Source organism: Equus quagga, chromosome 9, assembly GCF_021613505.1.
Source record: "Equus quagga isolate Etosha38 chromosome 9, UCLA_HA_Equagga_1.0, whole genome shotgun sequence".
Taxonomy (NCBI): Eukaryota; Metazoa; Chordata; class Mammalia; order Perissodactyla; family Equidae; genus Equus; species Equus quagga.
Window position 1 is genome coordinate 75,593,459 of NC_060275.1, and position 18,622 is coordinate 75,612,080.

General features: G+C 35.3%; 1 protein-coding gene across 2 annotated transcripts in view; it reads right to left on the minus strand.

Annotated features, from left to right (window-relative positions):
- NDUFAF2 (NADH:ubiquinone oxidoreductase complex assembly factor 2) overlaps positions 1 to 18,622 on the minus strand; it is a 146,786-nt gene that overhangs the window by 55,038 nt on the left and 73,126 nt on the right. Inside the window, exons 2-3 of one of the 2 annotated variants that reach the window (XM_046671890.1) lie at positions 6,731 to 6,818; positions 1,184 to 1,273 (exon numbers count right to left, since the gene is read on the minus strand). In XM_046671890.1, the coding sequence (XP_046527846.1) occupies positions 1,184 to 1,273; positions 6,731 to 6,752 (112 nt within the window). In that variant the 5' untranslated portion in view covers positions 6,753 to 6,818. The remainder of the gene's footprint in view (positions 1 to 1,183; positions 1,274 to 6,730; positions 6,819 to 18,622) is intronic. The other variant, XM_046671889.1, reaches the window with a different exon arrangement.

Here is an 18,622-nt window from a genome sequence, read left to right on the forward strand (position 1 = left end):
CACCAGGAAGCAATGGGTCTACTGCTTACAGTGTGTAGCTGTATAACCCAGGCAATTTATCTAACCTTTCTAGACCCTAGATTCCCCATCTATTAAATGAGTATAATTACAGTGTCTACTTCACAGGATTGTTGTAATGATTAAATAATAGAATGATTGTAAAGCAATGGCATAATAGCAGCCATACAGGAAAACACCTGATAAGTGTTAAGATAGGCATTGGTATTTTACTTAAGGTTCTTTCAGTTGCAAATAACAAAAGCTAACTCAAGCTAGGTTTCATGTATTCAATATATATTTATTGAGCACTTACTATGCACCTTCCTATGTGCCAGGCACTAGGCTAAGAACTGGGAAGGAAAAAGGAGAACTTTATAACAAGGATATGGGGTGTCACTTAGAACTCAAAGGCAAACTTACAGTTGAACTTCATTCAGAAAGAAATGGAACTGGGAACTGGAAAGCTAGAAACCTATGAAATATTCTCTGTCTCACTATCTACTTCTCTTTATAGATTTGTTTCCATTTTCTTCTTAGTTGATGAGTTTTTTCGGCAACAAAGCTTAGATAATGGATAGCAGATAACCACCCACAAGCTACCAAGTTCATGTATTCTGAGAGACTGATGGCTACTGTTTTCTCTCTCTTTGATCTTTTGCCTTAATTCCAAAGTCCTGATAGGATCAAGTGTCCATTCTTATCTAAACAAGGGGTCAGCTAAGAAGGTCAGTGTAAGTTGAACAAACATTCCAAATAGTATCTACAGCAAGTATTACCCATAATTTATAAAAGAAGAAACTAAGACTTAGAAGTATGAGCTACTTTCCCAAGTTCATGTGGGTAGTGAGTGCCAGAAACAAGATTCAAATCATGTTTGTGCAAGTGTAGGATCAACAAACGAGAGTGAGAGCCTCCTTCAATTTTGCATCTTAGAAGCTTTGCTCACCTCACCCTAGTCCCAGTTCTGCTAATACTTAATAGTTCTTTTCACTATCCATGTGTTCCCTTACTAAAATGTGACAGCTTCACAACTTTCAAAGAAATGCAATGTTTAAAAAATTTTCACAGATTCAGTTTGTAAAGTTTTTGCAAAGAGAATAAAAATGTAATTATATATGCTCTCATTGATTTTGTAGTTAAATAATTTGCCTTCCAGAAGATACTACTAAAAGCAAAAACTTACCTTCCCATTCTGTTGGGATATCCCCTACTTCATAGTCTACTTCTCTTTTGTTTGCTGCCTCTACAATTCTTCTCTCTCTAACAGTGTGTCCTATAAGACAAAAGTGATTATTACATTTTTAATACATGACACAGTAGTTACTAGAAGTAATATTTTCTCTTTTGATATTGCACACCTCCTCATATGGTGGAAACATTAACAGGAAAAAGAAGAGACTTCATTTAGAATTAGGTATGTTAGAAAAAGCAATTTCTGAACTACTGCAAAAGTTTTACATTTCCTACCATAGTATGCAAAATTAATTTTGGTAGAGTAAATCTAGATTCTGTGTACAGAAAAAGAACAACTAATTACTCTGTAGGGCAATAATGGCTAAAAAAACATAAAAACATTTTAATAATCAACAGACTGTTCAACTCTTTCAAACTCTCTAAGTATATATATTAGAGGGGTCAATGGCTGCTGCTACTGCACAAGGCAATAGACATTCATGGCCCCTACTAAGTACAAGTGTGTAATGGACCATAAGACCCTGCTGTCACCCTTTCCCCACAGTACACTGGCAAGGGAACCAAGTCATAGGTTGGATTCTGTGGCCCATCTGAGTGACTACCTGTCAAGGGAATCTAAATGAAAAGGGACAGAAACTGGCGAGTTTTGGGTATGGTGCTTCATGTGTGAGATCAACATCCGGAGCAGGATGGTAGCAATGTAGAAAACAAGAAAGCAGGGAGAGTAGTAAAGAAAAATGTGAAGAATGGTCAGAGATGGAATGAGAATGACTGCTGCTTATACTTCTCAGTAATAAAAAGTTGATTAGTGTGTTTTTTTTAAGTTCATAAAGAAGGGCTAAAGCTATTTGGTATTTTCTGCTTTTTTCAGAAAGTCTTGATCATATCCTTCAAAGCAGCTTTGTCAAAATGGTGGTTTCAAAACATGTTCCTTTGACATTGAACCTTTAGCCTAGGAAAACCAGGTAAGCTTTTCTACTTCCCCATAGTTAACGTGTGCCTGCCTACTCCAGGGAATCTTAGCTGAAACAGAGAAGACATTGGTCAGTAATGAGGGAGGGAGCACGGCTTAACAATGATCAGACCAGTAAGGGAGAGAAATCTGGGCCTCATAAAATGCTACTTTCTCTTCACACTTTTAGGCCAACCTTACACTATGCTAAACAGACTGAGTACAAAAAGGAACTGATCTTATTGCCTGAAAATCTCTTTCCTACACTACCTGAAATTCTACTAACTAAAAATTCCTTCAATTGCAGACAAGGAAATTCCTGAGAGTTACTGTGCAGTAGAAAAGAATCCACAAAAGTGTAGCCTCAGAAGAGTGCGTGGCTAGTTTTACTTCCTCTGCCTTAGTAAGCGAAAGGCTGGGGTTTCACAGACAAGCCATTAATGGTTAATAACTCTGCAGTATGAAGTCAGGGAATCTCTGCATTTCATTACGGACTCATTTAATCAGGTTGATTTAATCCTAACAGAGGTTTCCCAAGTGTTATAAGGAGGAGTTCCCTTTTGCTTATCTTATCCAATAAATATACAGTAGGGCAAGGGATAAGTAGAATTTTTGGGTTGTAGGGCCAAGGGTCAGGGCAACAGGAGCCTATAACAATGACAGCTACATTACTCTCATGGTAGAGGCTCAATATATGTAGCTATATTTTCACTAAAATGCTATTTATATCCACATATATAAACACATCATAATAATGAGTTACCATAAATTTACCATGTCCTGAAGTATGTTTCTATGACAATTTTCAAATGTTTGAAAGAGTCAAAATACCTGTGTCCTGATATAGTCCTTATCTAAACACCAACATGAGGGCCGGCCCCCTGCCTGAATGGTTAAGTTCATGCGCTCTGCTTCAAACCAGGGTTTCACTGGTTTGGATCCTGGGCGCGGACATGGCGCCGCTCATCAAGCCATGTTGAGGTGGTGTCCCACGTGCCACAACTAGAAGGACCTACAACTAGAATATACAACTATGTACTGGGGGCTTTGGGGAGAAGAAGAAGAAGGAGGAAAAATAAAAAAATAAAAATAAAAAAATACCAAGATATATGTCCTTTCAGCAATAACTAGCACTGAAAGGACAACTATCACCTAAAATACAAAATGCTAACAAATGGGCTTCTGAAAGTCTGTGTGGGTTCTACAAACTTTTAAATGTACATCAACAAAATTTAGCATATGGAGAGAGGATAGAGAGGTCTAACATTCCCAGTAGCACTACTAAATGCATATACATTACAGGTATATCTATATGTCTGTGACACAAAACTTAACTTTTTATTCCTATCCTCAGGTCTAAAAATTTCACTTAAGATCTCCTAAAATTTTTAAAAATGAAAAGTCATACTTATTTGTGTGTATATGGAAAGACAGGAAGAGTAATTTCATGAGTTAGGAGGCATACCTCGTGTTACTGTGCTTTGTTTTATTGCATTTCACAAAAACTGCATTTTTTACAAGAACCTCCACCAGCAAAAAGATTATGGTTCGCTGAAGGCTCAGATAGTGGTTAGCATTATTCAGCAAAAGAGTATTTTTTAATTAAGGTATGTACATTGGTTTTTTAAAAGACATAATGCTATTGCACATTTAATAGACTACAGTATGGCATAAATATAACTTCTACATGCACTGAGAAACCAAAAAATTTGTGACTCACAAATTTGCGGTGGTCTGGAACTGAACACACAATATCTCCAAGTTATGCCTTTAAGTGATTCCTTGATAATTGAAAAAAACCTTTGTTTACAAATAGATCGTACACATCTTTAGAAATATAAAATAAGGTCATTAGTTTATTGAATAAATTCTTTGCAATCAGATATGTTTCTTTTCCCCATATAGTTTTAAAACTACTCCATTCTTTGGAATAAATCCTACTTGTACAATTTTTACGAATTAGGAATAAAATTCATGCCTCCCACTGAATAAGAAATTATGCACAAACTGTACACTTACTCATACTAATATGCTTTGATACAACAGTTGTAAAGATAATCCTACTTATCATAGCAAAAAAATATTCCATCCCAGTAAACACAGCAAATTTAAGTACCTGCTCAAGTGTCAAAATTTTATGGTCTAATTTACATTTAAAAATTAACTTAATAACAAAGACATTTAATGTACGTGTAGGTTTAATACGTCCTAACATAACAATAAACAATTGAAGGTTGTGTACTCAATGAGCATTATCAAATAAAACAATGCATAGTTGTTTTACTTAATATTAAACATCAGATTTAATTAAAACACTCAAAATAAAAGTTTGAATTCAGGTAGATTGTAATTGTCAATGGTATATGGATTTAAAGACTGTAGAAGTAACATATTATTTCCCAAACTTATAAATTTTAAAGCTAGCTGCCATTAAGCTAATTGCCCTGGGAGGGCAGGATTTCCTATTCCTTGTTTAGAGAACTATGGAATCCATTTAGTTAAAAAAAGGAAAAAAAGACAAGATCTCCAGGTATTGGGTAGATGACAGATTTATGTAAAAGATAGATTTCACCTGTTCCACTGAGCTTCTGGGATAGAGTATGGGAATCCTGGACACAGATATGGGAAGAAGGATCTAGAGCAGAGAGTCCTAAACTTCAGTCACTCAAGTACCAGCTTTGCAATTTTTGTCAGACCTTATGGTATTATATCCTTAATATTCTTCCTTAATTTGACTTGCTTCTTTCTTCAATACTCACTTTCACCTTGCCCTAAAAAACACCCATGAGTGGCCGGCCCAGTGGCGTAGTCGTTAAGTTTGCGTGTTCTGCTTTGGTGGCCCAGGGTTCATGAGCTTGTATCCTGAGTATGGACATACACACTGCTCATTAAGCCATGCTGTGGTGGCATCCCACATATAAAATAGAGGAAGATTGGCACAGATGTTAGCACAGGGCCAATCTTCCTCACCAAAAAACCCCCAAAACAACACCCATGAAATCACTGACTTATTATACTATTAATATTTAATAGTATTAATATACTTAATATACTATTAGTATTTTTTGTTCAAACATACATAAAATATATATCTTAAAAATTTAAGAGATTGTCTTTGTACCACATGACGTCATCTTGCAGACTCTGCTTAGGAAACCACACTGGTCTTAGCAAACGGCCCAGCAACACATATGGTGATACAGGGCATAGGAATAAACATAACCAGTAAGAAATTCCCATAGATGGGAAATGGCTGATGAATATCAAAGTCTTGCATGTATTGTGTTTACCCTCATTTCATAAACTTCTATGTTATGTACAACAATCTTATGTTAGGTTTGAAAGAAGAGAGCAGAAGTCCTAGAATTCCAGGGGTGACTACAAGAAAAATAAATAGCTAAAATTTATGGCATGTTTACCATGTGCCACACATTGAAAAAAGTTGTAACTTTGTATGGTTGATTTCACTTAAATTTGACAATTCTGTGAGGTAGTATTATTCCTTCATTTTATAAATAAAGAGACAGGCCTAAGAGTACTTAAGAAATTTACTTCAGGTCACACGCTAGCCAACAGCAGTCAGGACTTGAACACAGGTCTTCTAACACAGATCCTAGACACTGACTCACTAAGCTAAGTTGCCAGACTTTAAGAAATCTACAAATGTTACATCTGTAAATATACTACATTTCAGTTAGTAAAGTACAAGGGTTTAGCTAAAAGCAAAAGTAACTGCCATTTCCCAGAATATTAAAAATCAACTTCTCTCCAAGAAAGAAGAAAGAAAAACCACTGCCTTTCATTAGAAAACCGCTGTTTTCTCCAATGTAGAAAACATTATAAATCATTTAACATGACAATTCTAACAATCACTTAACTTTCAATAAACATTCACTGAAGAAAATCTGGAAAATACAGAAAAATAAAAGAAGAAATAAAAATCATCCATAACCTCACTACCCAGAAAATCATTATTAACACTTTATTAAATCTCCTTTCAGACTTTTATCAATAAATAGATTATAAATGTGCAAACACTTACATATACACATATTTATAAGATTAACACATTTGACCCTTTTCCCACTACTCAGAAAATATGAAGTTTCTCATGTTGTTATTCCATAACTTAAAAAGATTAATATTCAGTTTCCAAACATGTTCTGACATTCTGAGGAAGGAAACTCTGTAAGTGGGTATAATAACATTTCTTTTGTTCAATTGTGTTTTAAATGTAAAGAGAAAAATAAAAGAGCTTGTCTTTAAAAATATGCAATAAAGCAAGTTAAGAAAATACTAAAGGAAAATTTACGCCAATTAAGTATCAGGTATGCCATGGAAAGTAAGTTTACAAATGAAGGCACAACTACAAATCAGGAGAGCAAGAGGTAAAGTGCAGCGATCCATTTCATATCCTGGGCATCAGAGGAGTTCTCTCTGCTGAGAGACAAAAATCCATCGTGGGAAAAGTCTTCCGGCCTTTCCCTCCACCCCCATCTTTGCTATTTCTGACCTAGAAGAAAGATGAAGCAATACTGGGGAGAGGAAAAATGCTTTGAGGAATTCTCTGAAGTTAATGATTACCTTCCAGAGAAAAGGGGTTCATTAAAGACACCAAGCACCACTGGCGGAAGGAGAAAGCTGAGATATTCTCTACTCTCAGATGAAGTTTCTGCAAGAGAATAATCAGAGTAAATCTTGTTGAGAGGCAAAGAACTGATTAAACACCTGGGACTTTTTGATATTTTAAGCACAATTTTCAGGATGTAGATTTTATGGTCAGTCCTGTGATATTTTCCCTAAGAATTTAAAATTCATTTACTTTTTGAATCGGCTTTATAAGCCCAAGTGTGAAAATCGCCCTCCCATTTCAGTATCTTGGCCATTCAGTTATCCCCCCAGTGGCAAACATGATGATCAATTTCTGAAGTAATCTCCTAGGGATAGGTTATAGATATACAAGCAAATCTATTTGTAGGAAAATTTTTCTTTTTAGGACACAAACAGTAGGATACCGATTGTTATGGACTAAACGTTGTGTACCTCCAATAGGCATATGTTGAAATCTTAAGCGACAGTGTGATGCTATTAGGAGGTGGGGACTTTTGGAAAGTGTTTAGGTCATAAGGGTGGAGCCCTCATGAATGAGATTAGTGCCCTTAGAAAACAGATACTAGACAGCCCTCTGCCCTCCACCATGTGGGAATACAACAAGAAGACAGCAACCTGCAAGCCAGGAAGAAGGTCCTCACTAGACATCAGATCTGCTAGAACTTTGATCTTGGACTTCCCAGCCTCTGCAACTGTGAGAAATAAATGTTTGTTGTCTAAGTCACCCACGCTATAGTAATTTGTTATAGCAGCCCGAGCAGACTAAGATACCAATTGTACTGTTTTGTACTTTGCTTTTTTATGCCTTAATAACTTACCTTGGAAATTTTTACAAGAGTATAAAAAGATCTCTGTCATAATTTTCAGTAAACATGAATAGTACATAGAATGGCTATATCATAATTTTTTAAACCAGTTCTTTATTGATGGATACTTAGATTGTTACCAATCTTCTGATATTATGAACAATGCTACAATGAATAACCTTATACATATGTCTTTCTAAATAAGTACAAATACATGCCTGAGCTAAGAATTGCTAGGTCAAATGGAATGTGCATTTGTAATTTTGATAGCTATTTCCAAATTACCCTTATAAAGCTTGCACTAATTTAACTCCCACAAAGAGTAGGTGAAAGAACATTTTCTCCTATATCCTTACCTTTTGATCTTTGTCATACGTAGGTTAAAAATAGCAACTTACTGTAATTTTAATTTTTCTTTTTTGAGGAAGATCAGCCCTGAGCTAACTGCTGCCAATCCTCCTGTCTTTGCTGAGGAAGACTGGCCCTGAGCTAACATCCATGCCCATCTTCCTCTACTTTCTATGTGGGACACCTACCACCACATGGCATGCCAAGCGGTGCCATGTCTGCACCCGGGATCTGAACCGGCGAACCCCGGGCCACTGAGAAGCGGAACGTGTGAACTTAACCTCTGTGCCACCAGGCCGGGCCCCTAATTTTTATTTTTTGAACGAGGTTAGCACCATTTCATTTTAAGAGACTTTGAACTTCTTTTTCTGTGAATTATTTGTTCAAGTCCTTTGACTGTTTTTCTATTAGCTATTGGTCTTTTACTTAATGATTTGTAGGAGTCCTTTATATATTTGAGAAGTTTATATATTTAAGAATGATTATAATTGACATGAATTGCAAATATTTTTTCAAAGTTTGTCTTTTCAGCTTTATACTATTTTTTTGCATTTGGAATTTTTAAAATAATGTAGTTGAATTTTTTAAACCTTTTGTTTTCCTAATAAAACTTTTCTCATTCCGCCACGTTCCTTCCTTCTCTTATGGCTTCATTTTCACATCCTAAATATTTTTAAATAAAATAGCTGTTATCACTTAGGAGAAAAATTCCTTTTAAAGGTAATCCCAGCAATCTCATTTCAGAATTTACCCTGAAGATATACTTCCAACAACACAGAAATGCATATGCACAAGAGCACTCATTATGGTATTATTTGCAATTGCAAAACACTGGAAATTATTTAAATGGCCAAGCATAGGAGATTGGTTAAGTAAAAAAAAAAAAAAAAAAAAACAGCAACGGAGTACTATTCAGCTGTGAAAGAGAATGAAGATCCCTACTATGTGAGATTTCCAGAAGATACTGAAGTGAAAAAAAGCAAAGTACAAAAAAAAATATATATATAAAGAACATACAGTCATGTGTCACTTAATGACAGGATACATTCTGAGAAATGTGTCCTTACACGATTTCATCATTGTGCAAACATCATAAAGTGTACTTAGACAAACCTAGATGGTAGGCTAAGCTATATGGTACTAATCTTACGGGACCACCATCATATACGCGGTCTGTTGTCGAGCAAAACATTGTTATGCGGCACAAGACTGTATATATTATAATACCTATACCATACACTATATATATATAATTGCTGCTATAGATTATTATAATATTACATACATAGATTATTGCTTATTGTTACAAAAAGAAACATAGGAAGATAAATCAGAAAACAATGAATTGCTGGGAAGATGGCAGCATAGGAGGACTCTAAACTCAGCTCCTCCCACAGACACAACAAATTTACAACTACCCTTGGAACAACTACCCCTGAGAAATGAAAACTAGACAAAAAGAATCCCCACACAAGGGACAGTACTGACTGAGGTGGAAGACACAGAAATACCTTTCAGGAGAGGAAAAAGCCACATTCCAGTCGCAGTGCTTCACAGCCAGGTTATCATTCAGAATGGAAGGAGAGATAAAGAGTTTCCCAGACAAACAAAAATTAAAGGAGTTTATCAGCAAGAAACCAGTTTTACAAGAAATACTAAAGGGACTTATTTAAGTGGGAAAGAGAAGCCCACAAATAGGAATAAGAAAATATATTTTTTAAAAAAAAGGTAATAAAATCACTGGCAAAGGCAAAAATATAGTAAAGGTAGCAGATCAACCACCTATGAAGAGAATATGAAGGTCAAAAGACAAAAGTACTAAAATCACCTATTTCAATGATAAGACGGCAATGGATACACATACACCCAAAAAGAGCTTAGATATGATATCAAAAACATAAAATGTGGGAGGAGGGGAATAAAAGAGTAGAGCTTTTAGAAAGAGGTCAAACTAAAGAGACCATCAACTCAATATAGATTGTATATATGTACGTTATTATATACAAAACTCATGGTAATCACAAACCAGAAACCTATAATAAATACACAAAAATTTAAGAGAAAGGAACCCAAACATAATACTAAAGAAAGCCATCAAACCACAAGGGAAGAGGGCAAGAGAAGAAGAAAGGAACAGAGAAGAACTACTAAAATACCCAGAAAAAAAGGTAACAAAATGGCACTAAGTACATACTTATCAATAACTACTTTACATGCCAATGGACGAAATTCTCCAATCAAAAGACATAGGGTGGCTGACTGGATAGAAAAACAAGACCCACATATATGCTGCATACAAGAGACACACTACAGACCTAAAGACACTCACAAACTGAAAGTGAAGGGATGGAAAAAGATACTCCATGCAAATGGCAATGAAAAGAAAACTGGGGTAGCAATACTTCTATCAGACAAATAGACATTAAAACAAAAACTGTAACAAGAGACAAAGAAGGGGACTGCATAACAATAAAGGGAACAATCCAACTAGAGAATATAACACTTGTAAATATCTATGCATTCAACATAGGAGGACCTAAATATATAAAGCAATTATTAACATAAAATGAGAAATAGCAATACAATAATAGTAGCTGACTTTAACACTCCATTTACACCAATGGATAGATCATCCAAACAGAAGATCAATAAGGAAACATTGGCTTTAAAAGACATTTTTGACGAGATGGACTTAGTAGATAGATGCAGAACATTCCATCCAAAACCTACAGAATACACATTCTTTTTGAATGCATATGGAACATTCTCCAGGATGGATCACATATTAGGCCACAAAACAAGTCTCAATAAATTTAAGACTGAAATAATACCAAGCATCTTCTCTGACCACAATGGTATGAAATAGAAACAACTACAGGGAGAAAATTGGAAAAGCCACAATTATGTGGAGATTAAACAAAATGCTACTGAACAATGATTGAGTCAATGAAGAAATCAAAGGAGAAGTCAACGAATGCCTGGAGACAAATGAAAAGACGACATGCCAAAATTTATGGATACAGCAAAAGTGGTTCTAAGACAGAAGTTTATAGCAATGCAGGCATACCTCAACAAACAAGAAAAGTCTCAAATAAACAATCTAACAGTGCACCTAAATGAACTGGAAAAAGAAGAACAAACAAAGCCCTCAATCAGTAGAAGAAAGGAAATAATAAAAATCAGAGTAGAAATAAATGAAACAGAGACTAAAAAAACAATAGAAAAAAAAACCCAATGAAACTAAGAGCTGGTTATTTGAAAAGATAAACAAAATTGACAAACCTTTACCTAGACTCACCAAGAAAAAAAGAAAGAAGGCTCAAATAAATAAAATCAGAAATGAAAGAGGAGAAATTACAACAGACACTTCAGAAATACAAAAGATTATAAGAGAATACTGAGAAAAGCTATATGCCAACAAATTGGATAATGTAGAGGAAATGGATAAATTCTTAGAATCATACAACCATCCAAAAGTGAATCAATAGGAAATGGAGAATTTGAATAGACCAATTGCCAGTAAGGAGATCAAAACAGTAATCAAAAACCTCCCATAAAATAAAAGTCTAGGACCAGACAGCTTCCCTGGTGGATTCTAGCAAACTTTCAAAGAAAACAGTATCTATCCTTCTCAAACTCTTCCCAAAAACTGAAGAGGAGGGGAAGCTTCCTAACTCATTTTACAAGGCCAAGATTACCCTAATACCAAAAGACAAGTACAACACAAAAAAAGAAAATTACAGGCCAATATTACTCATGGACATCGATGCAAAAATCCTCAACAAAATATTAGCAAATCGAACACAATCCATTAAAAAGATCATACACATTCAAAGAAGATTTAATACCCATCCTTCTCAAACTATCCCAAAAAGTTGAAGAAGATGGAACACTTGCTAACACATTTTATGAGGTCAACATCACTCTGATTCCAAAGCCAAACAAGGACAACACAAAGAAGGAAAACTAGAGGCCAACATTGCAGGTGAACAAAGGTGCAAAAATCCTCAGTAAAATATTGGCAAACCAAATACAGCAATACATTAAAAGGATCAAAGACCGTGATGAAGTGAGATTTATACCAGGGACACAGGGAAGGTTCAACATCCACAAATCAATGTGATACACCACATTAACAAAATGAGGAATAAAAACCACATGATTATCTCAATAGATGCAAAGAAAGCATTTGATAAGATACAGCATCCATTTATGATAAAAACTCTAAATAAAATGAGTACAGAAGGAAAGTACCTCAACATAATAAAGGCCATATATGACAAACCCACAGCAAATATCATTCTCAATGGAGAAAAACTGAAAGTTATCTCTCTAAGAACAGGAACCAGACAAGGATGCCCACTTTCACCACTCCTACTTAACATAGTATGGGAAGTCCTAGCCAGAACAATCAATCAAGAAAAAGAAATAAAAGTGTTTCAAATTGGAAAGGAAGACGTGAAACTGTCAATATTTACAGATGACATCATTTTATATACAGAAAACTCTAAAGAATTCATCAAAAAAATTTTAGAAATAATAAATGAATATGGCAAAGTTGTAGGATACAAAATCAACATACAAGTGTTTCTATATACTAACAACAAAGCAGCAGAAAGAGAAAGTAAGAATATAATCCTGGGGCCGGCCCAGTGGCGTAGTGGTTAAATTCACGTACTCCGCTTCAGCGGCCTGGGGTTTGCAGGTGTGGATCCCAGGCGGGGACTTGCACACTGCTTATCCAGCCATGATGTTGCAGTGTGCCGCATACAAAAAACAGAGGAAGATGGCACAGATGTTAGCTCAGTGACAATCTTCCTCAAGCAAAAAGAGGTGGATTGGCAACAGATGTTAGCTCAGGGCCAAACTTCCTCACCCGCCTTCCCCCCCAAAAGAATACAATCCCATTTACCATTGCAACAAAAAAAATTTAAAATACCTAGGAATAAATTTAACCAAAGAGGTGAAAGACCTGTACACTGAAAACTGTAAACATTGTTGCAAGAAACTGAAGACACAAAGAAATGGAAAGATATCCCACACACTTAGATGGGAAGAACTAACACAGTTAAAATGTCCATACTTCCTAAAGCAATCTATAGAGTTGATGCACTCTCTATCAAAGTTGTAATGACATTTTTCACAGAAATAAAACAAAGAATCCTAAAATTTATATGGAACAACAAAAGACCCCAAAGAGCCAGAGGAATTTTGAGAGAAAATAACAAAGCTGGAGGTATCACATTCCTTGATTTCAAAATATACCACAAAACTATAGTAATCAAAACAGCATGGTACTGGCACAAAAACAGACACACAGATCAATGGAACAGAATGGAGAGCCCAGAAATAAACCCACACCTCTATGGACAGCTAATTTTCGGCAAGGGAGCCAAGAACATACAATGGAGAAAGGAAAGTCTCTTCAATAAATGGTGATGGGAAAAGTGGACAGCCACATGCAAAAGAATGAAAGTAGACCATCACCTTACACCACACACAAAAACTAACTCAAAATGGATTAAAGACTTGAATGTAAGACCTGAAACTATAAAACTTCTAGAAGAAAACACAGGCAGTACCCTCTTCAACATTGGTCTTAGCAGTATCTTTTTGAATACTATGTCTCTCCAGGCAAGAAAAAATAACAAATGGACTACATCAAACTAAAAAGCTTCTGCAAAGCAAAGGAAACCAATAAGATGAAAAGATAACCTAACAACTGGGAGAAGATATCTGCAAATCATATATCTGATAAGGGGTTAATATCCAAAATATATAAAGAACTTGCACATCTCAACAAGAAAAAAACTAACAACCCAGTTAAAAAACGGGCAAAAAATCTGAACAGACATTTCTCCAAAGAAGATATACATGGCCAATAGGCATGAGAAAAGATGTCCAACATCATTACTTATTAGGGAAATGCAAATCAAAACTACAATGAAATAGCACCTCACACCCAACAGAATGGCTATAATTAATAAGAAATAACAACTGTTGGAGAGGAGGTGGAGACAAGGGAACTCTTATACCCTGCTGGTCAGAGTGCAAACTGGGGTAGTCACTATGGAAGACAGTATGTAGATGCCTCAAAAAATTAAGAATAGAACTACCACACGATCCAGCTATTCCACTGCTGGATATTTATCCAAAGAACACGAAAACATGAATGCATAGAGATAGATGCACTGTTATGTTCACTGTGACATTATTCACAGCAGCCAAGACTTGGAAGCAATCTAGATGCCCATCAAGGGACAAATGAATAAAGATGGTGTGGTATATATATACAATGGAATACTATTCAGCCATAAAAAAGATGAATTTTTGCCATTTTCAACAACATGGATGGACCTTGAAGGTATTATGCTAAGCAAAATAAGTCAGAGGCAGAGAGTCAAATACATATGACCTCACTCATAAATAGAAGATAACAACAACAACAAACGAACACACAGAGACAGAGAATGGATTGGTGATTACCAGAGGGGAAGGGGGGAGGAGAGAGGGTTAGAGGGGTGATTAGGCACATATGTGTGGTGATAGATGGTAATTAGTCTCTGGGTGATGAACATGATATAATCTACACAGAAATTGAAATATAATGATGTACATCTAAAATTTATATGTTATAAATCAATGTTACCTCAATTAAAAAAAGCTCTATTTCATACTGTTCACAATTTTGTTTAGAGTAATATGATCATTGTAGAAGCCAAATGATAACTTATTCAATAAAACCATCATGTATTATAAAACAAAGAAAACAATGAAGATGGTTATCTAAAAGGGGGAAGGGTAATTAGTTAATTAGGTGGAAATGATATGGAATTGAGTGGCACCTATCTGAGTATACATTTTTGAATAAGTCTGAAAGCATGTTAATGTTCTATATATTCAAAAAATAAATCAACATGGATGTGAAAGGAAAAACAGAAAACGAAAGCAAACTGAAACAAACCCAACTTTATTTCAAAGTAATATAACCACGCTGAAGGGGAAAAGAAAAGAAAGAACTACACCAGGTAACTTATGAGCACAGTATTTGACTTATATCCTCAGTCTTGGGCAGGAAGAGAACAGCCAACACATCCTGAACTGCTTGTAGTATGTTGGTTTTCCACAGTGGTGTGGGTGAGGCAATTCTGAAACTATTTTAGATGTTTTATAGGATTTACCAAACGAGTAAATGTGCTAATGTTATTGAAAGCCAGGGTTCTCATTGTGGAAGAACATACAAACATGAAATGGGAAAGGCAAAAAGAATAATGTGGGACAGATTGAAATTGGAGACATCAGTTACTCATGATAATTAAGATAAATATATATTTGTATATGTATTTATGCATTTTCATGTATACAGGTATATGTACGTATATGAACACATATACAGGGGTATATTTTCCTAGTTCTATTTGCAGAAAGAGCCTGGAAGCAAAGACCCTAAGAGCAGTAAGAACTCCAAGAGCCCAAATCCTCGTCTCTATGCCATTAAGCACCAAAGAAACCAGCATTCCTCAGAGAAATAGATGATTCCAGGAGTAGAGCAGGGTGAGTTCAAGATGAGCCTGGGGCATCTTGCTGTGCCAGAAAGTGAGAGTTCTTAAAATAGTAACAATAATAATAATAATAATAATAGGGGCCCATCACAAGGACCTAAAACCAGCTTACAGGGGCTGACACTGGCCAAACGTGGATACTCTGAGCACCAAAATAACTAAGCAAGTACAGACCAGCAATTGTTAAAGTGTGGTGGGGAGCTCTACGGGGTGCCTATGACCCTTGTAAGGGTTCTGTGAGGCCAAAACTATTTTGATGATAATACTAAGATGTTATTTGGCTTTTTCATTTTCATTCTTTCATGAATGTACATGAAGTTTTCCAGAGGCTAAATGATATGTCATAAAGCAACATACTGAATGAGGAAGCAGATATGAAAACTCCAGCTGTCTTTTATTAAGCCAGACATTAGGGAGATTTGCAAAACATAAAGCAATGCTACTCTTTTCTCTAAATGTTTCTCATTGGGAAAGTACAGTTACTTCTGAGCAAGACTATATTATGTGAACATACAATAGATTTATTAGCATTACTTTTAAATAAATTAATACTTTAAAAACTGTTTTAGTTTCAATATGATAAATACTAATACATATCTCATAAGCGAAGATCTTTCAGTAATTGTGATGAGTTTTAAAGGGATCCTGAGACCAAAAAGCTTGTACTATATACACCACTGGAAAAAAATAGAAACCCATAAAGGCAAACCACTAAAAGATATAAATAGATGGACAAATAAATAAAATGGAGAGATAAAAGGGCTCTTGCCTGTCATGGAGCTGAATAGTAAATGTGGAGAAAGTGTCAGAGCTGGAATATCATTTTGGAACCATCATGATGAAGATTGGTTCTGGTAAGAATCATTAATGGAAGGGAATTTCGTCTTTTGTTTATATTTGGAAATAATTGCTCTTTCCTCTGCACACAGGGTGTTCTTACACATTTGAAACTTTGACAAGACTGACATATTAAAAGGACAGCTGGGTTAGAAATTATAAAATTTCTAACTTGGTACCTATAAATACTGCCTTCGTAGGGTCTTAGCGACCCTGTAGGTGGCTAAGACCCTTGATAGGTGCCAGTCTGAGGCAGGTGACACCAATGGTCCTGAAGAATGAGATAGCAGACTTAGGCATCTCTCCTTCCCAGGGTCACTACTCCTTCCCTAATTCATCTACACACGATTAAAGTCTTTCATCTTTAAATTCTGGAGCTTCAGAATTCACAAGATATTTATCACAATGGTGGAGGAATTTTCTTCCACAAGTACCAAATCAAAGCTGGAGGCCTATATTGGCTACGACCCACGAGCATATGTGATCCTTGATGAGGGTTTTCAACCAGGTGTCTACTTCCAGCCCAACACTTCCGACGAGTGGGGTGTCACGAGGAAGGATGAATGGAATGTGGAGGCGACTTTGGGGTGAACAGACAGGCTGGACTAAGTGAGGTGACAAATCTCTGAGACAACTATCCCCTTGTAAATAAGCAAGATTCAGGTCTTTGATGCCTGACAGAAGCCCCTGGCTTGGAGGAATGGTGGTGAAGTAGGTAGGATGGCCAAGCTAAAACCTCTTGTGTTTGACTAATATCTGGCTCTTTACCCTAGTGGCAATGATCAGTGCAACCCAGTGATAATTTGAAATCAGTTCATCTGGTGATGTATAAAAGACTGATCTTTGCAAACAAAAGAAGGCTTGAAAGTATCAATGCATAATACAGGAAAGCGAAGGCTACTGAAAGCCAAGAACCATACTACATATATTAGATTTGGGGACTTTAAACTTTGTTATTCTGAAGCATTGTAAATTTTAAAAAACATCAACTAGTACTAAAATAAGGATCCTTACACTGAAAATCATTTTCACATATGACTTAAAGCATAATTTGACTGAAGTTACTCAGATGTAGCATCTAGGTATTAAGAGCCTGCTTACGTACCAAGCAACGTTTAGGTATCTTCCACATATTACCTATCTTTAAAACAATCTTTTACAGATTAGGAAAAAGAGGCATAGGGTGATGAGCTTATCCAAATGTATATAGCTAATTAAAGTAGTATAGCCAGCATTTGAACCTAAGTGTCTTTCTGACTCCCAATGGTAAGTATTTTCCATTTAAGATTTTAAAATTAGCACTTACAAAGTTTGCATACTGTACCATGACAGATATCCAATTAAAAACCAACATTTTATTCATAACTATAGTAAGCTATTATTTTCCCATAGTGATCAAATGAGGCTTCCTGCTTGATAAAATGTGATGATTCTATAATTTGACATATTCTACATATATTTATGTGAGCATGGAAGACTGTCTCAGCAGGTCTCAGCAGGTAATACTTTCTTAAAGCAATTAAAGAGGCCTTCCAGAGAAGCTTTCAGAATTTTTTAGACTGCCACACAGTTCAATGGATTACCTCAAATCTTATTACGGGAAACCTTACAGGTTTCCCGTAAAGAATCTCAGCTGCTTCTATCTTCGAAAATCTGAAATTATATCAAGTGTTTCATTATTCTGAAATGCCCGATATATTATAGCTTAGTCTTTCAGGACCAAAAAGCTGAAAGGTTTTAAACTATACTCAGAAAGACAGCAAAAAAATTCTAAGAGACCTATTTCCTGTATTAGTGTAAACATTTTGTGGCAAGTTTATAGCACATCAATAATCTTTTGTTTAAACCTGACTTCCTTAATTTTTTAAAAGCCATAAATAAAATTTGTAAGATTTAACTTTGAAGTACATATGAAGAATATCACAATTTAAGGAAAAAACATGAACCTATTGTACATTTGTGTCTGTGCTTTCCACGTGGACAATAAACTCTTATTTACTGTTTTTTTTTTAAGTTCCATAGTAACATTATATGCAAACAAAAATTTAAAGTTTTAAAAATATGTTATTCTACCAACAAATAGATATTGAATAGTCTATTGCATTAATCTAGGAAGATTTATAGCCAAAAGTTAAATAGGTTTTCTGATTGTATTCCCAAATCAAGCACATACGTCTTAGAAATGTCTAGCATTTTACTTCATTTACTTCCTTTCCATTACAGTGGAAATCAAACATTGAAAATAGTTATGTTTTAGAAATAAAGAAAAAACACTTGAATGTTATATAAAAAATCATTTATTTTCCAAACTG